General features: G+C 40.7%; 1 protein-coding gene across 7 annotated transcripts; it reads right to left on the reverse strand.

Annotated features, from left to right (window-relative positions):
- Positions 1-1,098: 1,098 nt before the first annotated feature.
- Positions 1,099-24,599, reverse strand: SLC25A27 (solute carrier family 25 member 27). 7 transcript variants are annotated; one of them, XM_070418465.1, is made up of 9 exons: positions 24,287-24,599; positions 21,541-21,728; positions 19,404-19,488; positions 18,741-18,863; positions 16,320-16,432; positions 15,904-15,988; positions 11,975-12,067; positions 11,095-11,197; positions 1,099-3,355 (listed from the first exon to the last, which is right to left on the reverse strand). In XM_070418465.1, exons 1-9 carry the CDS (start codon positions 24,343-24,345, stop codon positions 3,284-3,286), a joined length of 921 nt encoding a protein of 306 aa, XP_070274566.1. In that variant the 5' UTR covers positions 24,346-24,599; the 3' UTR covers positions 1,099-3,283. The 7 variants fall into 7 exon arrangements, 6 of the variants coding, with proteins under 6 accessions (XP_070274566.1, XP_070274565.1, XP_070274567.1 ...); XM_070418464.1 differs by having other exon boundaries at positions 21,537-21,728; XM_070418466.1 differs by lacking the exon at positions 24,287-24,599 and adding an exon at positions 23,012-24,031.
- Positions 24,600-24,685: the final 86 nt, after the last annotated feature.

Genomic DNA, 24,685 nt, shown 5'->3' on the forward strand with positions numbered 1-24,685 from the left:
ATAAACCTTTTCCAATCTTGAAATATGACAAATCAATTAAGTCCAGAAAACAAATCCCAATGAATACTTTTAATCTTCTCTCTTTCACCTGGCATAAATATATTGGCCCCCTTCAAGTCTATGCAATTTAAGATTCTAGAGTTTAATCACTTCACTTTATCAAGAAGTAGAAATCAAGAGAAGTGAAGGAAACTGATTATAGTTAGACTTTGTCAGAGTAGAATCCCAAATCTGATAAAGGTCTTTAGAACCCACGCTGTCCTTCTTCCACATTATATGGTACTTAATTATAATATATACTTGTTTGGTAATCATTTTTAAGAGTCAATGTTTAACTGAGAAGAAGACAATTAAATAGCCCCCCCCACCCAATTTGTTTTTTTTAACCACAGGTCCTGAGGGAATCTATTTTCATTAACAAAGAAAAACAGACATAACTATTTAAATTGTTAATAAATAGTTGTGCTTAAATCTTTGAAAATAACAGAACAGCAATTTTTTTTTTTACATTTCTGAATGTTTACTTTTTCTTAGCAAAAATCGAAGAAATTTCAGACTAGTTTTATGATAGAGTCTGAAAATAATGAAGAGAAAATTAAGTGATTCATGCTGTAACTGTAATCAACATTTTTTGAGTACCTATCAAAGAAATGCTACTAGTGAGTAGTGATATATATATATATATATATATATATATATCAAGACATAAAGACATAGTCCTACCCCTAGTCACAATAAAATATACATTTGGAGAACTTGATAAAGACACACTGTTCCTTACTAAAAGCAAATTTAGGAACTGTTATCTCTTTATTTAGATATATATGCTAAGTCATTTATAAAGAATAAATAACTATATAACTAAAAGTAAGAATATATATATTTTTTTCAACCAGAAAAAATGATTTGGGAAGAGAAAAAAATGTGGAGGTTAAGCAAAGGAAACTTAGATGTTAAGTGTTATCAATTCTGAATTGAAGATAAAACCACATATTGAAGTAATGTAATAAGAATGTGAGATTAAAATGGTTAAGTCTTTTAGTATGAACACAAAATTACTGAACTTTTTATTCCTTTTTATTTACTTTTGATTATTTTGGAGAGGAGCAAGATGATTTTAAATTGGTAAAAGTAAAGCAAAGTTCCAAAATACATGAATGAACATGATTTCCCTGGAAAAATGTGAATATGATGGGCTTATATGTGTTAAATATACAGGATTTGGTCAGAGTATGAGGGTCTTAATGTTCAAACTAAAGCACGGTGACTCCATTTTAAAATTTATGCTAAAGGCAACTGAAGTTAACATGAATAAGACAAAAAATGCCATAAAGAAAAATCCGCACAATAGCTGTTGGTTGTAATTAGATCTGTATTTTTATCCTGGCCCTCCTACTAAGTAACTTACAAGCATGAACAACTCTAAGTCTCTGAGCCTTAGTTTTCTAACATGTAAAATGAAAGGGTTAAACCAGATGGTCCCAGGAAGTCATTTCAGGTTAAAAAATCCAATCACTCATGTTGAGTCCAGGTACCAAAGAAGAATCTTGGTACTTAAGCAGTGTTTTTACCCGAAAAACCGAAGCAGTGTTATTTATTTATAAAGCTAAATAAATATTTTTAGGGTACAGTTGCATATAGTTCTTTTGATCCAGTATAATAAGAAATTAAGTCTTTACTTAATTTTTATTATTATAAAACATAAAATAACAGAAGTTCTCCAAGTGTTTCTAATGCAGAACACTTGGGAATGTCATTACATAACATTATTTTAAATGTATTTAACAACTCGATTCATACAGATTGACAAATGCAGTGGGAAACTACACCACCTAAAGATTTCATGCAAACTGTACAGAAACATCAGCAAATTAGTACATCACACGAAAATATATTTTAGAGAACATTTCCCCTCTTCAATGGCAGTGATTGTGCATTAGTGCAACCACAGAGCACCTGTAAACCTTTTCAACAGCATCTAGGTCCATAACGATTGTTTGGTTAGCCTCAAGGTCAGGTTTCTTAGGTCTGGGCTTTCTGAGTTTTCCTATTTTGACAGTTACAACATTTACCCATAACTGTAGCCATCCATCCAGACATGCCCACTGTCTGGTGCTGGGGGAGCAGGTGGATACGGGTGAATCTGAAGAACTCTCTCATCTTTCTAAAATTAGAAAATGGATGTGATTCAGGGATTGGAAGGAGATTATAACTATATCATAGGCAGTTTATCACTTTTTGGCAGGAAGCTCTGTCAAACTGAGTAAGATTCAGGCTAGAGACAGCTTCAGTGTGACTTCTGAGTTCTGGCTCTCTCTAGAGTCCTCAGTGTTAGGGAAGGGGAAACAAGAGAGGGTACCAGGACATGTCAGAACTGGCTGACTTAACCTCAGCCTTGCTTTTAAATTGCCACTAAAGGGCTTATGATAACAAGATGCTTTATAAAAAGATCTATCCACCTGCACTTTAATCAAGTGAGTTGAATTTTTAATATATTGAAGTTTCTTGAGAGCTAGCAGCAAATCCAGGTTGTAGCGGGACATGGGACAAAGTAAATACTCTGTTTTCATCAAGCTTCAGTCTGTGGCTGTCAGAAGCCCCCAGCAGGTGCATGGAGTGCTGACCAGTTAACACAGGTCTAACCAACCACGGGGTGCTGACAGAAACCAGCTTCTTTCCTTCAAATTCAAACATCCTACCACCTTGATTTTTTTCATCTTCCTGGCAAGAAAAGGTACATTAACGTCCTTCAACACTAGGGAAATTCAAAGTATTTATTCATGAATTTTCATCCACTTCTATGTAATGTACAGTATGTGCATGTGAACAACAACAGGAAAGTGAATTATCAAGTTTCAATGGGAAATACTGACATAACGGGTTAAATATATTTCTTTGTCACTATGTATGTGTGTATTCTTCCCCATCCCTATTGTCTACTCCAGAGCTGAGCTGCTGTCTCCCACTGGCACTTCTCCTGTTATTCTCTTCAGCACAGAATAATGTCTCAAAGGTCAGATCTCCCAAGGGAAGTGGTCAGGCTTGCATTCATCTTTAGAAAGTGCTCTGCTGGGTCCACTGGGTGGCCTGTGTTATCCACGCAGATTGCTTCTGAACAAAGAGGAGTCAAAGGGAACTCGGGCTTCCAGAGAAAAACAAAGTGCTCTCCCCTATAAATCACAGTCTCTGCAGTGGAAGGTGTCTTCCTAACGAGGTAGAAATAATAGGGGGGTGTTGCAGATGCCCATATTTCACTGATACTGAACACTGTCTCTTTAAGGGCTTAAAATGGATTGACTCCACTCATCTCTCTGATTTTTTCGTAAGTAAGCCAGAACACCAGTGACCAAGGGGTCTGCAAAATTAACCAAAGAAGTTAGTGCACATTTCAAAGCAATTCTGAATATTTTACATATATGTATAACATCTTTAAATATCAAAGACATTTTGAATCTACCTAGGCTAAAAACAAATATTTTTATTTTGCCCTTGCAAAACACCTTATAATGCACAAAATATTTTAATGTAGCATTATTTCTCACTGAACATTTTCCTGTCATATATTTTCTCTGAACAATTTATAGTTGATATCCCCATTTTAAGGACGAGGACACTGAGGCTTAGCAATCAAATGCCTAATAACATGTTGTGGATCTAGACTACAGGCTTCTGGCCTCCATCCCAGAGTTCTTTTTACTGCATGTAACTGCCTAAAGGCTCAGGCTGAGCATGTCTGAATTCCAGGCTGGCTCCTCTACATTTGGTGTATACGGAGATGACAAGGAGGCACTTAAAGATTGAAAGTGAAGATGAAAAAATATCCTGAGAGGTCACAAAACCAAAACCTAGGGTATCACAAAATGGGTGTAAAAATTCATATTAACTAGAGAAGAGCTTCCAGCTCAGAAAGACTAACTTGAATGAAGTTATAACTGTGCCAAAAGGAATTACACATAAGGGAATGAGGGTTATTCAACAATAGTTATAAAATGCTAAAAGACACAGGGAAATCACAGAATAAACATTGGAAGTAACCATTAGGGAAAGGGTGCCTTGGATCCCATTCCTGTATGGTTTGGTTCACAGGTGATGGGTAATGTTGATCAGAGAAAAACAATATCAAACTAGAGATATAAACTCAAGCAATTAGACTACAGAATGTATTTGGTTAGACAATTTGTAAAGCAATATATATGTCAATGTGCTTGGAAATATTAATGTATATTTATAGACTGAGAATTTACTATAGAGTGGATTTAGGAGACCACATCTGCGTCAGTTAAATGTCTGAAGACATATGCAAAATAATGCGAAGCTGTGATGATATATTCTTGTGACAATAACAATGAAGTGAACCACGAACATAACTGTAGATGGAGCACGGAGCAGAGGCCTTAGTTAAGAATGGACTATGCATTTATTCCTAATTGCTCTGGTCATTAGACTTCTTCCTCAAGTTAGTGACATAGCTGCCACACTATATGCAAACAAAATGTAGTTCTATATTAATCAGGGATTGAGCAAAGCGAGGTCATATTGCCTCTACCTGGTGGAAGGGATTGGGATTGAGTTCAGCTGGGTTTTGAACAGAAGTTAAAGAGGGAGACCACAAAGCCAGAAAACATGGGTAGTATATAAATTGGGTACACCGAGCCTCTGTGCAGGTGTATATGTGGGTAGTGCATATTTACTAGTTTTTTGCTCACTGGCACAGCTGTACCACTGAAAAAAATCCAAGTATATATGCACCCATGTTGCCTGCTCTGCTCTACCAATTGCCATCACTCTTGGGAAAACAGCAGAGTCCTTCCCCGTGCCTATTACTGAGGAGCTGAATACCTAAGAGCTCTTGAGTTGATAGTTTTAAGTATTAAGATTGCAAACAGCTCTTCCTCATCATTATTCTGTGTTCAGCAAGCAATCTTCTGATTGTAACTTGGCTCCCTTATTTCTTCAATGTAGGAGGAAGCACGCTGTCCAGCATCTGAATCACTGGCTACGTGTGTTTCTCAATGTGACTGAGATGATACTGTGGTTCACTCATCAATTTCAAGGCCAATCTTCTTGGACATACTCATGAGTCAGGTTTCTAAGGTCAGGGTCATGCATTGTGTCAGTTCAACAGGCCAATGTCACCCCGGTGATCTCTGGTGGTTCACCAGCCTTTCTCTGGTAACAAGGCTCTACTGCTACTACTTTCTCTTTTCTTTTAAAACTTCTTTAACTAGCTGTAGGATCTTGAGACACTCAGTATACTGCATTATTCAGAGGCATGGGTTTAGAGTTGAACAGTCAATTCCTAGCCTTGCCACATACTAGCAATATGAACTTGAGCAAGTTTCTTATACTTTGAGCCATGGTTGCCTCATCTGAAAAATGAGGATAACACCTCCTGTTTTAATAGATTCTTGTAGGACTTTAAAAAATAATTAATGTGTGTAGAGAGCTGAGGTTAGAGGCTGGCATATATTTTTTTTTTTTTTTTTTTTTTTCTACTTCTGGTTATTTTTTTTTTTTTTCAATAATAATTTTTATTTCTTAAAGTATTACAAAGAGTATTACATATGTCTCCTTTTTCCCCCCCATGACATTCCCCCGGCCCCTACCCCCCGGCCCCCCCCCCCGTGTCTTGTGTCCATTGGTTAATCTTATATGCATGCATATAAGTCCTTCAGTTGGTCTCTTAATCCCCCCCCCAACCCTCCCCAGGCTCCCCATTGTAGTTTAACATTCTGTTCAATGTTGCTCTGCTTCTGTATCTACCCCTGTTCATCAGTCCATACTGGTCCCCTTTATTTGTCCCAACCTCACTGGAGTAGTCTCAACCTCACCAGGGCCGTCTGAGCCTCACCAGGGCCGTTTCAACCTCACCTGGGTCGTCCCTACCTCACAGGGGCCGTTTCAACCTCACCGGGGTCGTCCCTACCACACCAGGGCCGTTTCAACCTGACTGGGGTTGTCGTTACCACACCGGGGCCGTTTCAACCTGACCGGGGCTGTCCCAACCACACCGGGGCCGTTACGACCTGACCAAGGTTGTCCCTACCTCACGGGGGCCGTTTCAACCTGACCGGGGTTGTCCCAACCACACCGGGGCCGTTTCGACCTGACTGGGGTCGTCCCTACCTCACGGGGGCCGTTTCAACCTCACCGGGGTTGTCCCTACCACACCGGGGCTGTTTCAACCTGACCGGGGTTGTCCCTACCACACCGGGGCCGTTTCGACCTGACTTGGGTCGTCCCTACCTCACGGGGGCCGTTTCAACCTGACCGGGGTTGTCCCTACCACGCCGGGGCCGTTTCGACCTGACTGGGGTCGTCCCTACCTCACGGGGGCTGTTTCAACCTCACCGGGGTCGTCCCTACCTCACGGGGGCCGTTTCAACCTGACCAGGGTTGTCCCTACCACGCCGGGGCCGTTTCGACCTGACTGGGGTCGTCCCTACCTCACGGGGGCCGTTTCAACCTCACCGGGGTTGTCCCTACCACACCGGGGCTGTTTCAACCTGACCGGAGTTGTCCCTACCACACCGGGGCCGTTTCGACCTGACTGGGGTCGTCCCTACCTCGCGGGGGCCGTTTCAACCTCACCGGGGTCGTCCTTACCTCACGGGGGCCGTTTCAACCTGACCGGGGTTGTCCCTACCACGCCGGGGCCGTTTCGACCTGACTGGGGTCGTCCCTACCTCACGGGGGCTGTTTCAACCTCACCGGGGTCGTCCCTACCACACCGGGGCCGTTTCGACCTGTCTGGGGTCGTCCCTACCTCACGGGGGCCGTTTCAACCTCACTGGGGTCGTCCCTACCTCACGGGGGCCGTTTCAACCTGACCGGGGTTGTCCCTACCACGCCGGGGCCGTTTCGACCTGACTGGGGTCGTCCCTACCTCACGGGGGCTGTTTCAACCTCACCGGGGTCGTCCCTACCACACCGGGGCCGTTTCCACCTGACTGGGGTCGTCCCTACCTCACGGGGGCCGTTTCAACCTCACCGGGGTTGTCCATACCACACCGGGGCTGTTTCAACCTGACCGGGGTTGTCCCTACCACACCGGGGCCGTTTCGACCTGACTGGGGTCGTCCCTACCTCACGGGGGCCGTTTCAACCTGACCGGGGTTGTCCCTACCACGCCGGGGCCGTTTCGACCTGACTGGGGTCGTCCCTACCTCACGGGGGCTGTTTCAACCTCACTGGGGTCGTCCCTACCTCACGGGGGCCGTTTCAACCTGACCGGGGTTGTCCCTACCACGCCGGGGCCGTTTCGACCTGACTGGGGTCGTCCCTACCTCACGGGGGCCGTTTCAACCTCACCGGGGTTGTCCCTACCACACCGGGGCTGTTTCAACCTGACCGGGGTTGTCCCTACCACACTGGGGCCGTTTCGACCTGACTGGGGTCGTCCCTACCTCACGGGGGCCGTTCCAACCTGACCGGGGTTGTCCCTACCACGCCGGGGCCGTTTCGACCTGACTGGGGTCGTCCCTACCTCACGGGGGCTGTTTCAACCTCACCGGGGTCGTCCCTACCTCACGGGGGCCGTTTCAATTGACCGGGGTTGTCCCTACCACGCCGGGGCCGTTTCGACCTGACTGGGGTCGTCCCTACCTCACGGGGGCCGTTTCAACCTCACCGGGGTCGTCCCTACCTCACGGGGGCCGTTTCAACCTGACTGGGGTTGTCCCTACCACGCCGGGGCCGTTTCGACCTGACTGGGGTCGTCCCTACCTCACGGGGGCCGTTTCAACCTCACCGGGGTTGTCCCTACCACACCGGGGCTGTTTCAACCTGACCGGGGTTGTCCCTACCACACCGGGGCCGTTTCGACCTGACCGGGGTCGTCCCTACCACACCTGGACCGTTTCAACCTCACCGGGGCCATCCCAGCCTTACCGGGGAAACAGGAAGTTTGGCCCTCTGTCCCCTGCCGGCGGCTCCCCACTAGACAAAATCTCCAGGCATTCCTGGTGGTTGCACATGAGGCTGGCATATATTAAGTACTCATTTTGTTGTTGTTATCTATGTGGTCTCAGTATTTCTTTGTCCTTGGATGTTCTTCTTGCCCCTCACTCCTCCTGATCCTGATTTTATCATCAATGGTCTCACCCAGCTTCATAGTCTCCCACACCGGAAACCTAGAAGTCCCATTTCCTCTTTCCCTCCCCCACCTTCTACCTATAATGTTACTAAGTCCTGTAGAGTTAACCATAAGTGTCCCTAGAATGTTGTTTTCTCTCCATTTCTACAATTATCTGCTGGTTATATCACTGCCAAAACTTCCTTTCTTGTATCTTAGCCTTCAATTATCTTATTCATTGCTGCCAAAGTAATCTTGTCCCCAAACAAATCCAAGCTCTTTGCTCCCATGTTTAGCAGCTGCTTAATAACCACAGGATTACACTTAAACTACAGAACTTGGCCAACAAGGTCCTTCTCAGCTGAGTCCTTAAGTACTTCTCTAGAACTCTCTCCTACCACTGCCCTGTGACGCCTGTTCTCCAGCCACGATGAATTTTCTGCAGTTCTCCCAACACCAGGCCCTCACGTGACCTGATGCCCATGCTACCTTTCTTTGATACCCATGTTACTCTTGACAAATGCCTACTAATCCTTCAAAGCTTAGATCAGCTATCACCTCTGTGAAGGCTTTTATGGTGTCCTAAACAGTTAAAGCCATTTTTACTCCACTATTCATGTTCCCACAGTGTTTTGGCCATACCACTGGCAAAGCACTAATATAACCTCCTTAATAAGACTATGTCCTCTAGAGCCAGGCTGACTGACTTTAATGCCCCAACTCCACTGGTTAACCACCTGCCCTGTCCAAGGTATCCAAACTCTAAGTTTTTGCTTCCTCCTCTATAAAAGAGAGATATGATAGTAACCTGCTAAATAGATTGTTGGGAGAAGTCCGTGAGTTAAGCCATAAAAATGATTAGCACAGTACTGACTATATACCAAGTGATTTTGGTAATACTAGGTTTATTTCTGTACTTTTAAATATATACCTATCTTCTCCATCACAATGTAACCTCCTCTAGTACAAAAAGTGAACATCTTATCCCTTAGTGTTACCAGCACTTATAATAGTGCCTGGTTCATGCAGGCCAAATAAAAATCTTCCTTTCCAATAAGAAATACCCACAGATGCAAGATAATTTCAAGGTATAATCTAGACCAGTGGTTCTCAACCTTCCTAATGCCGTGACCCTTTAATACAGTTCCTCATGTTATGGTGACCCCCAACCATAAAATTATTTTCATTGCTAATTCATAACTGTAATTTTGCTACTGTTATGAATCATAAGGTAAATATCTGATATGCAGGATGTATTTTCATTGTTACAAATTGAACATAATTAAAGCATAGTGATTACTCACAAAAACAATATGTAATTATATATGTGTTTTCTGATGGTCTTAGGCGACCGCTGTGAAAGGGTCGTTCGACCCCCAAAGGGGTCGCGACCCACAGGTTGAGAACCGTTGATCTAGACAGTCAAAGTAATGTTTTACAACTTGGGTACACTTTTGCATCAGATATTGGCAATGGCTTTGGCAGTTAATTTCATGTTAATAGGTAGATACCATCCCTGGGTGACATCATTTATTCCCAAAGCTTCGATGACCATCTAGATGTGGAGGGTGTTCAGATCTAAATCTCCATCCCCGTAGTCCAAGATCCAGACCAATATGTGAAGATTGTTTTCAGACTTAACACATTTAAAACTAAACTTGTTATTCTACCACAAAATCTTCTTCCCTGCAAATGATCCCATTTAGGAAATTACATCATCTGTCAGGGTAGAAATCTGGGAGTGAAGCCAGACTTTTGTCTTCTCCAGCCACATTTCTATCTTCTACATATTTTTAAAATGTATCTTCTCTTGTCCACACTGTGATACTCTAGTCCAAGCCATCACTACCTTTCATCTATCACTACTCCTAGGCTTTTCCAGAACCGCATGGCAGCAAGAATGTTCTTTTTAAAAACACACGTCATCCAGTTGGTGCCCTCACTCTTACGGATCACGGGGCCCTTTCCAGTCTGGTCCCTGCCCCTTTGGCCTCAGCCTGTGCTGCTGTCCTCCATATCCCTGGGCCTTGACCAACTGGTTTTCCTGCAGTTCCTTGAACTCATCATGTTCTCCATCCACTCCAACTATTCCCTCCACCTAAAATGATCCTTTCTGCCCTTTTCACTAGGCTAGGTACTACTCGTTCCTCATCTCTCAGTTCAAAAGTCCATTCTCCAAAAAAGTTTTCTTAATCTTTCAGCCTAGGCTACACTTACTTGCTATAAAGTCCCACAACACCATGCACTTTCTCCTACTTCTCATCACTTCTAGCTTCTTAGTCAATGCTTTCCTCACTTAGACTAAAAGCTCCAGCACGAGGACAGGGGCCGAGAATCTTCCATTTGTCCCAAAGCCCCATTCTGAGTCCAGGGCTTGGCAAGGCGTAGGCACTCAATTAATATTATATGGTGTAAATTATTGATTGTTTGAATTTCTAAACCCACAACTCAGCCATTCTTTCAAATATTTTCTAACTTACAAAATATTTGGGTACTTTGTTTTTAATATAGTTTTATGTTTTTTAAATAAGTCTATCTAATTCTAAAAAAATAACATTTAAACCAAATAAAAATGACATAATGCGTTCTTACTAAGCAGAATTTTGTGGTAATAAATATCAATGGGTAATGCAACATGTGCCATCAAACTAAAAAATTTTGTTTGAAACATTAGCATTTCCGTAGGAATGATCTCCAGTATTAAATCAGTACATGTGTCCAAAATGACAATATTTTGGCTAAATAGACTACTAAAGGCTTCACAATGCAGAAAAATCTATCCACTGGCATTATAACAACAGAGTATCAATCTGTTAATTTCTGTATATAACTGAATTATTTTACTTTAATCTACCAAAGAAGGTAATAGAATTCTGATGAGAAGTCAAAGATAACAAAAAGAAAGAACTGTGGTTTGAGGGCAGGGCCATGCCAGAAGAGAAAAGGGAAAATACTTATAGATTAAAAGTAATTTAAGTACAAATAAAACAAAAACAACAGAAGGAAAGACCTAACTTTACCATTCGCAGCCAAGATGGTAGAAAGCCTTTATACAGACTCATGAACCCTTCTCCTTGGACAGCCTGAATCAAGCAGTCAGTGGATGACTTATACAAAAGTCCCCTGAAAAGGAAACAAGACAATTCTGTTAAATTTCTTGTGTGAGAATAAATCAATATAAATTAAAAATAGACTAAGGAAACTTGCTATAAGTTAAATATTTCCTGCTTGTTTAGAACAAATACTATTTGTGGTTCTGTATACAGTAAGTCCTCACTTAATGTTGATAGGTTCTGCGACTTCAAGCAAAATGGTGTATTCACAAAACCAATTCACCACAAGCTAATTGATAGAAACAAGAGTTAAATTCCTACGGCAGCTCATCAACATTATAAGGAAACACCATTGAATGAAATGACATTATTTGAAGACCTGCTGTATATAGATCACCTTTTTGAGTTTAAAGATATTTTTAAGGTTGACTCTTCTGATTGATCCCACCCTTGGTTTTATACTTAGAATTCACTCTACCTGATCTCTTCCAGAGAGAAAATACTGTTTTATGTCAGATCAAATTCTCCATGTTACCTGTAAGTCATAAGCTTCTGAAGAAAGTACTCTGTAAATTCTCAGCAGAGTATGTTTTCAAAACCTCCTTGAAAACAATAAAGTCACAATAAATATCTTTTGTCTAAATATGATTGTTAAATTAGCTCATTTCCCCAAAGGCACAGTACTTTTTCATCAGACAAAGAGCAAGTAATTCCATAAAAACAACTTCCTGGTTGAACACACAAACACACAAATACATTTCTATCAAGAATAAACAGGGAAGCGTCTTTAAAGATCAATGTTATTACAGACATTCAGACACATGGACACTGAAGACTTTCTACCTACCTTCCTTGCTGATCTCGTGGTTGATTCATTATTCGGCTTTTGATGACATCAGCTGGTGTTCCCAGAATAGAAGCTACCAGTCCAGAACAGAAACTGTAAATACAAATAGATGAAATTGCATGATAATATGTATCAGTTTATAAATTTTAATAAAAGGGAATTTAACATTTAGGAAGAATAGAATACTAAATAAATTACTATAATATCTTTTATAATAATGCTCTTTTAGCTTAAAATAAATGCTAAATTCATTAAAGAGGTAGAAAAAAGGAAAAACAAAAAAAATGTCTTGCACAGCCTGAATCAGGCAGTCAGTGGATGACTTATACAAAAGTCCACTAAAAAGGAAATAAGACAATTATACATTGAAAACCTACTGGGGGAGGCAGAACAAGACGATGAGATCCTGCCCTTGAGGCACGTACACTCCACTGGTGGAGCGGCACAGGAAAAATGAGTAATGTCAGGTGCTGATAAGCACTATGAAAAAATAAAACGGGGTAATGTGATAGGGGATCGCAACAGAGAAGAAAGTATCTATGCGAAGACCTGGAGGAGGAGTATTGCAAGCAGGAGGAAGAGCACAGTAAAAGCCGAGTCAGGAATACTCTTGGTGTGTCAGAGGGGGAAAGCAACCATGTGGCTGCAGCATCCTCAAGAGGGTCCATCCAGATGAAAGACGAAAGAAGCAGACGGAGTTCAGCCCATGAAGGCCACTGAAGGAGTTTGATTTTATTCCAGGTATGCTCTCTCTGTACATTATGCTCTAATGCTATAATTAAATGTAGTTCTCTGTACTTACCACACTATCCAATACCTCCATGCCTTTCTTTCATTTGGAATGCCCCGCTCCCCATATAATTGGAAAATTGCAGTTTTTTTCTTCAATCTATGCTCAGGCACTGAAGAGTTTCTGCTTATCCCTCTCTCTTTACCCAACAAGATTAATCATTCCTTCTTGTTAAAGGTTTCTTGTCAAGTACTCAAAAGTGACAAAATGAATGTCAACTTTATAGTAAATCAAGAGTATGTAAATGAGTGACTGGAAAGTTAAGAAACCACTATAAGTTCATGATGTGTACAGACATGAGGGAGATAACACAGGAACATAATCAAAATTTCATAAACAGACAACTCATTAATTACTTAAAGGTTTCCAAGAGAAAGGCATCTGATGAGAAGAGGGGTGGCCAACCTGATTACAGAAAATAGAGGCCCAAAGTCCAGAAGTTGGCAGCTGAGTCCACAGTATGGGATCATGGAAGCCTAGAGAGTAGCTTATGTTTGGCTAATGGAAAGCTAGAAAGGAACATTGTGTAAAATAATAAACAGAGACCTTAGGATGCAACTGCTGATGGCCTCATCCTCTTATCAAATTGTTTTGATGCCACAGTATGATCTGGCTGGACACCTTTAAAAAATAAATATTAAAAGAGAGCAAGTAATGTATTAAAAAGACCTCAAGTACGATGACACCTAGAGTCAAAGTAAGAAGACAGGGCAATAACAGGAGATTTATTTCTTCAGGCTACTCGTAATGGGCATGGGTACTTTGCTATTGACCTTTATCACTCCTCGCTAGTAATAGCCCAAAATGAGGCCTAGGACACAGTGAAAGTGAAAATGGACAGAGGTGACTGAACAAGTCTTCTGTTCTCTCTAGGAGACCAACGGTTCTCTACAAAACTAGTTTAAAATATCCCATCAGCACTGTGTCAGAATCAGCAATACTCCTCACGATCAACTAAATAACCATGCTCACATATAATCTTCACACAATGGAGACTGACCTTCTCAGTTTTACCTAATAGCTCATGATTTTACAAAAACAAAAAAGGGAATTATCCTGGTCTTTCTGTTCTATACAATTTCCTGACCATTAATTCTACTCCTATCTTTCATTTTTTTCTATTAACATACCTTTGTCACCTGCCTTCCCACCTTCACTAAAATCAAAATCCTAGCCACAGGCTTCTATGGCTCCTGCCCTACTCCAGGACTTCATTTTACTTACACCATTTTAAAAAACTGTGCTAAAATATACATAACACACAATTTGCCATTTTCACCATGTTTAAGTGCGTAGTTCAGAGCTTACACCATTTTTATTATTCTTCATATTGAACTCCTTTTCCCCAGATGTTGATGGCTTGGGTAAAGCTCTCTGATTGTAGAACTGCAGCCATGAGCATTCATTTGATCCTACGACACAGCATCCACAACTTTCAGATCACACAGCACTACTTACCTACTTAGATTTGCGTTCACACAATAATCAACTTTGAGCTGTCTCACATACCATACATACTCATGCAATGCATTTAAAAACCTGATCCAGTGGATGGAGCTCAAAAAATGAGCCAAATACCAATCATCCCATTTTCTCAAAACCTGAATTAGAGAAGAATAAAGCTAAGTTATTTCAGATCAGGGCTGGAATATATACAGCTGGAAATTTCAAGTCTTGAAATAACTAAAGCTTAGAGAGGTTAGGAAACTGACTAAGGTTACAGAGTTAAAATGTGGTAAAACCTGGATTTGAATCCCAGGTTATCTGATCCCAACATACACCTTCCAAAAAAGATGTATCTGGGAGGTGGAATAGTGTACATTAAACAGATTTACTCCTGCTGGGAAATCCATGAATCTTAGGTGAAAAGTGTGGGATTCCAAAGACTATTTGGTTAGAAAGACAACGTAAAAGAAACAGAGATCATATCACCGTGGGACTTTCCGAAAGACCTGACTAACCTGCTGCCACAGTACAGCATACACTGGTCCAGACAAGCATCTGGAAAGGTAAGTCTCATGATGACTTGACTGGGTAGAAACTGGTGAAGAAGGTCTCATAGGCAGAGGGGACAGCATGCACAAAGATAGTGGAGGAAAGAAATGTACAGGTGACTACAGACACAACATATATGTTTATGGGGATGGAGGTCAAAGTGGAAGGAGCCCTAAAATCCTCAGTGTTCTGTGAAGAGGCCAGAGAATGTATGGTGTAGACTGTGAACACAACTGGGTAAGAGTTTGGAATGGGAAAGAACAGTGAACAAAGACATATAAAAAGATTGCCCTAGCAACACTAAAGACAACGCTGATTTTAAAGGGGAAAGAATGAAGAAACACTACCATAGGAATATTCAGTTAAGGTGAACCTGAATTAGGAATCATTTATATCTGTACCTATATGTCTCCAAATATCATTGGTTTGGCACTATTAATATACTTTTGGGGTTGTCAAAATACCATAAAGGGTTCTAGAATTTGGAAACAAGATAAGGAGCTAAATAAAATCACTATAATGTTAAGGATATTAGGCATCTATAAAATAACTCATTGTAATGGATATTTTAAATTGTTGCAGAGATAAAGGTACGTATTACTCCTTCCTGTCTCTATCAAAAGCACAGCACTTCAAGACACATATCTAATTCTATCCCCTCCAAGTGGTTATTACTTCTCCCTCCTCCGAACTCTACAGTAACTAGTCATTTACTGTAGTGTTTTTACGCTTTGTCTTGTTTTCTGTCTTGATAAACAACCTGGGAAGGAGTTGGGTTTACATTCTGTACTGACTACAAGGACCCTGCACAGTGCCTTTAACATAGAAGATGCTCAGACATATCTGCTCAATGAGCTGGAGAGCTGATCATCAGAATTTGACCCTGGCAGGGCCCCAACAAGGTGCAAATATTTGGGAAAGTTCAATCTACAACATTCTACAACTTCGTCTCTGCCTTCTCCATTTCAACTGCAACAAACTTTAAGAAAACTGCTTTTTATAAATATATACTATCACCTTTTTCTAAGTGTGATATCCCTAGGTTCCCAATCAAAAGAGACAAAAAAAAAAGTGTATGTTAAATATGGAAGAAAAGGTGATCTGGAGAAAAAAGATAAAGTCTAAAACTAAAACAACCACTTACCTAGATAAACTGTGAGTCATGATATTGTCCTCAAGTGTTGTATTCAATACCAAGTAGTGTTTCACTGTATCATACGTGGTTAAATCTGGCAATAGAAAAAGAAGACAACTATTTATTTATTCAACAATAAATGTCTTTTGAATCTTAGAGGTGTGGAGCAGAGAGGAGACCTTATAAATAATTTGGTCTTACATTTTTATTGTCACAATTTGCTTATTTTTGGAAATCCTTTTCACATGCCATACCAAAAAGTGAAAATGCTCTAGGGAAAATTCTCAATTATAGTACAACATAAAAGAAGACTATTGTCAGTACATGTTATTAAAAAATAACAACATTTTTCATTTTTCCTGAGGTGAGTGCCAATAATTATTAAGGCTATTACGCTTCTCAGAATTCAATGAAGTTTCCATTACCTCCCATATTCACCAGCGCTGCTCTTTGTACATTGGGAACCCAGCCTGCCCAAAGCCCACGTATTCCTCCTTCAGCTAAGATTTTTGCAAATGCATGATGCACACCACGAAATCTAAGGGAAAATAATAATGAATGTAAAAGCTGCATGCATTCCTTTGTATGGAATGCAACTGGATAAGCTTGCCTATACAGTGGGGCCTTGACTCACGAGTTTAATTCGTTCCGAGACCGAGCTCGTTAAGGAGCTCGTTAACTCAAATTACTCTATCAACTCAATGCAAAAAAAATCGGCCGAGAGACAGCTGGTATCTCAAAAAACTCGTTAGTCGGGACACTCGTAAGTCAAGGCCCCACTGTATAGCTGTTATGATTTGGAGTAAAATAACATCTTAATCACTCAGAATTGTTAGAAATTAAAGCAATCCACAGAAATCTAATTTCCAGATAAACTTAAAAATCCTTTAGAAAAAAGGCCAACACTTAATTAATCATTTTAATGGAAATCTTTTATAAACTGTGTCAACCTCTTCTCAAATTTTTGAACACATTAATATTATTTTCTTGATATTTTACATAACCAGTGCACATATTAATTATAAGAGGGAACAGTAGTTATCGTACCTCTGGGTTCATTTTACTACTTTGTGGGAGACCTACAAATTTTGTAATTTCATCAAATAACAATGATCCTCACATAATCTTTTAAAGAAATATTTTTAGGCCAAAAAGTAAGAAGGACAACCTCATCGTAAGAGGTTTAAAATAGAATACTTTGGCTTTATCAAAATTTACTATTTTATTCTTATTTTGCTTATTTTTCTTTACACAGATAAAAAAATGGTACTGAGCCCTGGCTGGCATGGCTCAGTGGATAGAGCGTCGGCCTGCGGACTGAAGGGTCCCAGGTTCGATTCCGATCAAGGGCATGTACCTTGGTTGCAAGCACATCCCCAGTAGGGGGTGTGCAGGAGGCAGCTGATCGATCTTTCTCTCTCATCGATGTTTCTAGCTCTCTATGCCTCTTCCTTCCTCTCTGTGAAAAATTAATAAAATATATATTTTTAAAAATGGTACTGAACCATGGGCCAAATCTGGAAACCTCTGGTATAAAATAAAGATCTGGATTTGATATAGTTAGAAATACCTGGAGTCAAATGCTACCTTTCCCACTTACTAGCTGTGCTGTGTGGCTTTTGCTCAGGACTTACACTTTCTGAGTCGCACTGAAAAGATAATATGACATTTATTAGGCATGCATAATTGCTACGATGCTACATGGGAGGTATGGTCATAAATGGCTAATGTAGCTAAAATTTATTGTACACTTATTAAGCACCAGACTTTTTTTATACACATATGGTACATTTTTGAAAACTCTATGAAGTGTGTATTATTAACTCCAATTTACATCTGAGGAAACGAAAGCTTAGAGAGGTTAGAAAATTGACTAAGGTTACAGAGTTAAAATGTGGTAAAGGCTGGATTTGAATCCCAGGTTATCTGATCCCAACATTCATATTCTTTATAACAGTATTCAATGTTTTTTATTACTACAGTAAACCAAAAAGTTCCAACATTAAAGATGAGAGAGGGAAAAAAATGAGGCAATCAATTCAGATTATTTCTGGATCCTAATAGTTACTTCTCTCCCTATATATCCAACCAAGGCCACATCACTTCTCCCTGCTACTGAGTAATTAGACCCTGTTGCCAGATGACAAAATAGGCCCTGGGGTTCCATGAACTACTTGGTTAAATCAGAGTGGTTTCCCTTTCTCCTCTGTGGTGCAGGCTCTCCCCCAGCCCAACCTCGTTTTCCACTGAGTCAGCTCAGGGAGCAGCAGAGCAGAGAGCAGTGGTCAGGAGCGAACTCCCAAAACTTCCTTAAACTTGGTAAAAAGATGAGGAGCAGACTGGACCGGGAAGCAGGAACCATTTGCAAGGTCAACTTTGCTATTTCCCTTCTTTCAGGGAGAAAGGGAAGAAAGCTAAGCTTTTGGCACCTATGAGCCAGGCAGTCTCACTGTCAGGTAGACCTTCTGAGATGGCCCCTTGTAGAGTCAGAGAAGCAGAGACTAGAAATGTTAATTGACTTCAACAACACCAGGCCATGCTAAATCAGGATTCAGAGCAGGGCACATTTTAATGATCAAACTCTTTACTAGTATATTGCTGCCTGGGCTGGGAAAGGCAGTACACACATAATTTGTCTGGTAGGGAATATGTGCACCTTTATCATGCAAAGAAAAGATCCACCTTAGCTCTCCTCTTAATGCATACAATTTCCAAATTAAAAGAGTCAAGATTAATGTCTTTACTGAATGCTGAATTACAAAAATGCATATGTCCATTAGGTAAATGTTCAAAATATGATGGTGGCAAAGGGGGAAAGAAAGGTGTGCGCTAATTAGCGAACCTACCGCAGTGGTTTTCCTTCGAGTTTCCTTTTTCCTTCCATTTGCATCTGAACCTTCACTAGGTCTGTTGGGTTGGCTAAAAACTGGCCAACCACACCAGCAAACATCCCTCCAATCACTGATTTCCTGATTATACAAGGAGATACATTTTTAAAGATGACTTAATTTCATAAGTTTTGTAGTAAACAGTACCACACTGGTACAGCCCTTGCATATGACATTGAAGACAAAATGAGGAACAGACCCAAACAAATCAGAGGAAAGTGGATGATCTGTCTGTTTACAGAGGGCAAGGTTAAAGGACCACAGAGAGTTGAAATTCAAATAGTTTGCCCATGTTGCACGTTGGTAGAGCAGGAATTTGGGCCCATCTCTGTCGTATTCTAAAGCCTAGGAATTCTCGGTAGAAAAAGGAATAGAGAATGTGCTCTAAAACAATTTTTAATATTAAAATATTAAATAATACATACATTTTATGTACATATGTGCATTTATATACAAAGTACAGTAAACGGTCAATTATTTGGATTTAAATTGTTAATATTTATTATTTTAAGCCTGTAACTTGAGGTGATTGCAGTACAATGCAAAATTTTATGTAAATCTAATGGATAAAACATTAAAACCTTAGGGGCAATAGCATCTTATTTTCAAAACAAAACTTACCAAAGGGGATAATGCTTATCTTCATTTTTGCGAAACACAACTTCACGGAGATGTTCATATGTGACCATTCGACCTCCAGAGTACACTGTATAAGAGAGAGCATGAAAAAAGTGGATTCAGCTGTATGTTTAATACAATACGAGGACCTCTGACCTGGCCTGGTCGCCTCTCCAGCTGGCTCTTTTCCTCATGCAGCCTATGCCTCCGGCACACAGACTTCCTGGTGGCTCTCCTCATGGGCATGCCTTTTCCAGCCTCAGGCCTTCTCACCGGCTGGCTGATATTTCTTGCATGGATTCTCTCTTCTCTGTTTTGCTAACTCCTCCGATCTTCAAAACTCAACTCAGAGAACTACTTTTCCAGAAACATTCTCTGACCTTTGCTCCCGTGTTCTAGGCTGTCATGGCACCTGCTGCTTCCCCTGTGTTCCCACAGAACCACACAGGCACACATCTAATTCAGCATTTATCATACTGATTAGAGATGGACTTGATTTTCTTGCTCACCTTTTCATCAGACTATGAGGTTTTCATTACCCTATATGCCCTAGTACAGAGCTGGGTAAACAGCGGGCATTTTCATTCAATAAACATGACTTTATTGGATAATTTATTATAGTACAGTCATTTTTCAGTCGTGTCAAATATATGAAATTAAGCTTAACTGTAAAACCATATATGGTGGTCAACAAATACACATGAAAAGAAGTGAAATTCGAAACAACAATGGGAAGCAAAGGAGAAAATATTTTTTTAAAGGATGAAAAGTAAAAATCATTAAAATCAGTACATGATATTCATATAGAGAATTTTTCTTGATATTTCTGGAAGTTTGATGAAATATTTCAAGATATTCAAAAATGTACAAAGTACCAAACAATAACAGTCTCTATGCACATTTCTGGATAGTTCTTGATGAATACACTCTAACTTACTCATCTGAAAAACTGAAGCTTTAAAAATAATAAGATGGAAGTTACTCCTGGGCAGTTCTCTGATTAAGGGTCCCTTCAATAGTTGAGGAAACATGATGAATGTAGAGGAGAAAAATGCCAAACCTGTCCTACCACTTTTTTTTTTTCCAATCCTCACCTGAGGATATTTTTTTCCATTGATTTTTTTTTTTATAGAGTGAAAGGGAAGCGGGGGGGGCGGGGGGGGGGAAGAGAGCGAGAGAGAGATATCAATGTGCTCTCACATGGACTGGTTACCTGCCGCATGTGCCCCCACCAGGGCCAGGGATTGAACCTACAACCGGGGTAACATGCCCTTGACCAGGGTGACTCTTCAGTACTCGGGCTGATGCTCCAACCACTGCTTAGGACTGTCCTACCACCTTTTGAAGCCAAGTTTATGTTCTCCTGTCCACAAGCTGAAAACTCAACACCTCCTATCTTTGTGAGTGCCACTTGGGAAGCAGAGCAGAAAAGTGCTCTCATTGGCTGTAATGTGCTTATCGCTATTTTCCTTTAAGAGTGACCAAAGGCCCACATAGCTAGCTAGTTAGGTAGCCTGGGAAACAGGCAACAAAAAGCACCTGCTTTGCATTTACTCTATTGCCGGAGTTGGACAGACAGTCATGCTTGCTTGCTGTCTTTTCAAAGTAGCCTGGTTTCTAATGTATTGGTGAGATTTGGAATTGTGGTCAAATATATTTAATTTTCAAGAACCTAAACATTTTTAATTTTGTGTTTAAAGTTTCTATAATAGATAAATACATAAATTATGTTTTTCTTAAACTTGAAAATAATTTATTAAGAAAATTTTGAAACATACAGAGAAGTAGAGAAAATGATAGATAACTCCCTCAGTATCTATAATTCAGATTTATAAAGTGCTAACATTTTTGCCATATTTGCTTCATGTTATTTGTTTTTTCTTAATTATTTTAAAGTATATTACAGATATGATGACAGTTCATCCCTAAATAATTCTATATGTATTTCTAAAAATTGAGTGCAATAATTTCTTAGTAACAATTGGTAGTTAATTTTGTTCTTCTTAAGAGACTATATATTCATTTATCACATTAGTAGAAAAAACTAACTGGTTTTTGGATAGAGCCAAACAGAAAAGCAGGGGAGACAAACCCAGAAATCAAAACAAACTTACCAGCCAGAATCAAGATAAATACCTACGTGTCTGTAAATGGCAGGTGTCACTCCTTGCCAAAGCTTTAGAAAGCCTTCCTCTTGGACAATCCCGAGGGCTGTGCGCACCATGCCCCTGTAGGGAGTAGATTCTCTTGCGCTGTCTCCCAACCGAGCAAGGGCAGCTTCTCCTTGCATTTGGAGTCGAGTTTTTGTGAGATCGAGGGGAAAGGTTGCTAATACAAAAAAATACAAAATGAGGGAGAAACTCACAATAATCAGAGAAACAAACAATTCTAAAATCACAGAACTAACACTTTAGTCACAAGATCAGTGATTCTCAAATTTTAGAGGACATCAGAATCGGCTATGGAAATCAGTTGATTCATATGCAGTCCCAAATTTACAAACCACTCTTCCAGAGCACATCCCAATCACCAGGAGGAAAAGTGACAAGCCTAGGGTTCTTTTTGTTCAGAAATTTCAGTCTAAAATCTATTTTTTGTCCTTAAGTTTTGCTTTCCAATGGTTGTAATTTCAGGTATCCATACTCTGTAATGTCCTCTTGACTGTAATTATGATTAAGATCTACTGTGACTTTTAGAATACTGTATCACTTATGCTAGGTTCTGAATGCCAGATGAAGCTAAATTCTATAATTTCATAGATGATGTTCACACGCAGATAACTCACTAATTTGTTTGAGATACAGAAGATGCAATATGGAGTTTATAATGTCATCTTTTGTATACGGGGATGGCATGCTCATTGGCCTTGTATTAAAGCACATATTGTTTTTCCAGCCCTGACAATTTTTATGCATGGCTTCCTTACAAGTACCAACTGCCCTTGAAAATTATTTTTCTAATGATTACATTTTGAATTATAGACCTTTTACCTTGAAACAGAGTGGCACTAGCTAGGCCAGAGTAAGAATATCAAGCTCATAACTTTATATACACAATGTCCCAAATAACTGAGATGACCAGATTCAGTTAAGTTCATGAACATTGCTAACATTACAGAAGTTTTTCAATGACTCCCACTTGATACAAAACCATAGCTATGTCCTTCCAAAAGAAAACAGAGTGGAAAAGAATATTAAATCTTACCACTGGTCTTTGGAAAAATTTATATCTTGCCGATAGTTTCCCTAAAACAAGTAATTAACATATAGAGGATTCAAGCAATGCTTCATTGAAATATTAAATATGAAAAGTCTTAAGACATAGGAGCCTCTATATGAGCATAGGTTATGACTCTCAAAATAAATCTGTTTTTCTTGCTAGTTACTAAAATCATGCTCCAGGTTCTGATCCTAAGTTGTTTTGCACTCAGAACCATCTCATGTTTTGATTCTCCCTGCCTCCCATCCCAGCCTCCTCACAACTCTCCATGAATTTTTAACAGAAGAAATGTTCCTTTACAAAAGCCTTTGGTCAGAGGGGGAAACATCAGTTTAAATAAATTTTTAAAAACCAACAAAACTAACAAAAACAAAACAAAACAAAAGACCCACCTGGAAATATATCTAATCATTCAGCAATCTGCTTTTAAATTAAAACAAAAGTTGATCAATTATATTTCAGTAAAAACAATGAATGAAAGTAATTCTCCATCAGTTTTGAGCGGACAGAGAAAAAAGGAGAAGGTTCAAAGGGCAAGAGTGGAGGAGCACAAAGGGCGAAACAACAGGTAATGTGCTGGCTGGGCTGGAAATACAAACTAAACTCATTGTAGAACAGGGCAAACATTTACAAACGATAACACATCAGAGCTGTTACTTTTTGTTTGCTTTAAATGGGCAACAAAATGAAAGGGTCATGTAAAATGCACAGTGAAGGCTTCACAGGGAACGGTAGTCACTACTCACAAAATCCTTGGAAGAAACACCACCTGCTCATGTGAGGGCATCATCAATCTGCTCTAGGTGGCCTTCCGTTTTCCCTGACTTGCTTACACAGAGGTACCTGCTCATCTCTACGCTCTTATGATACCTAACAATACCTTCTTTATAAGAATGCATGTCTCGCCACCAGCCTGTAAGGTCAGAATTGGGTCTTTTAAACTACATCTCCACCGTCTCTAGCATTGCAGTAATTATAATAACAACACGATTATTGGGGGGTCTTGCCTTGAATTTAGTATTTATTTATTTTTGACTTCTCAGAATCCTGCAAGGTAAACACAGTAGACGAGTTAAGCTCCAAGTGGCCAACTGACAGATGCTCAGTATAGGCTCAATTAAGTAACTAAAGTTAGTAACTTAAGTCCCACAAGTTGGTTCCACAATTTGGACCCAAAAGACAATGATGTAGCGAGGCTGTCTAAGAATATAAATCACAGGGACATACGTAATAGTTTCAACAGTAAAGATAAGTTTTTAAAAAAGAATATACATCAAAGAGATCATTTCAATAGGATGAAAAGTGGATTTTGTTTTTCAAAAGGTCATCCTCACTAAAGGGAAAAGGATTCCTTAAGAGGAAGCGCCTAAAAGTACACGTCTGGGTACAACTGCACACCTCCGAGGGAGACGAAATTGGAAAGCAAAGACCTTAGTGACCGCCGATCCCTCCTCCACACAGAGCTGGCCTTGCCCGCACCCCGCCGCATCTGCTGGACACGTGGGGAAGGACAGGGCGCAACCTCGCGGACTGCACACACCCGGGAACGGAGCCATCTGCTGGCCTTACCGGTCTCCCTCCCCTCCCCCGCTCCCCCATGGCCACCCCTTTCCAAGGTGGCGCCACAACGACCGGCGGGAGAGGCCCACGAGTGGGCGTCCGGGTACCTAGCTCGGCCACGGTGGCCGCGCAGCCCGACAGTACGAAGTTGCTCGCTCGGGGCCATCTCTGGACGAGCGGCAAAAGCCTCTCCTCATCCTCTGGGACCGACATTCAGCAGCAGGACAGGACGACAATGCACCCCTTCCGGCCGGCGCGGGCGCCACAACTGGCGTGCCGCCTGGCCAGGGCGGCCTCTCCTCCACCGACCAAGGGCGTGGCGGAGTGCGCGTCCCTCTCTGGCTTGGCCCCGCGAACCCGCAACCTTCCTAACAGCCCCAGGACGGAGTGGTCCAGCGGACTGAGAACAGATAAACAACGCGGAGCCCGCAAGGCTTCTGGGAAATGTAGTCCTCCGCACTCTGCGCCTCTCGGGCCGCGTTCTCTGATTGGCCGCAATCTACGCG

Source organism: Myotis yumanensis, unplaced genomic scaffold (genome assembly GCF_028538775.1).
Source record: "Myotis yumanensis isolate MYYU_CA2020_CCGP unplaced genomic scaffold, mMyoYum1.0.hap1 SCAF_6, whole genome shotgun sequence".
NCBI lineage: Eukaryota > Metazoa > Chordata > Mammalia > Chiroptera > Vespertilionidae > Myotis > Myotis yumanensis.

Excerpts from the sequence above, each read along its gene's own strand:
- SLC25A27 (XM_070418464.1), bottom strand. The coding sequence starts at position 24,392 with ATGTCGGTCCCAGAGGATGAGGAGAGGCTTTTGCCGCTCGTCCAGAGA. Across the intron at positions 19,489-21,536 it reads TGCCATTTACAGACACGTAG|TGTACTCTGGAGGTCGAATG; the intron begins GTATTTATCTTG and ends TCTCTTATACAG. Across the intron at positions 3,356-11,094 it reads TACCATCTTGGCTGCGAATG|ACCCCTTGGTCACTGGTGTT; the intron begins GTAAAGTTAGGT and ends TTAATTTTGCAG.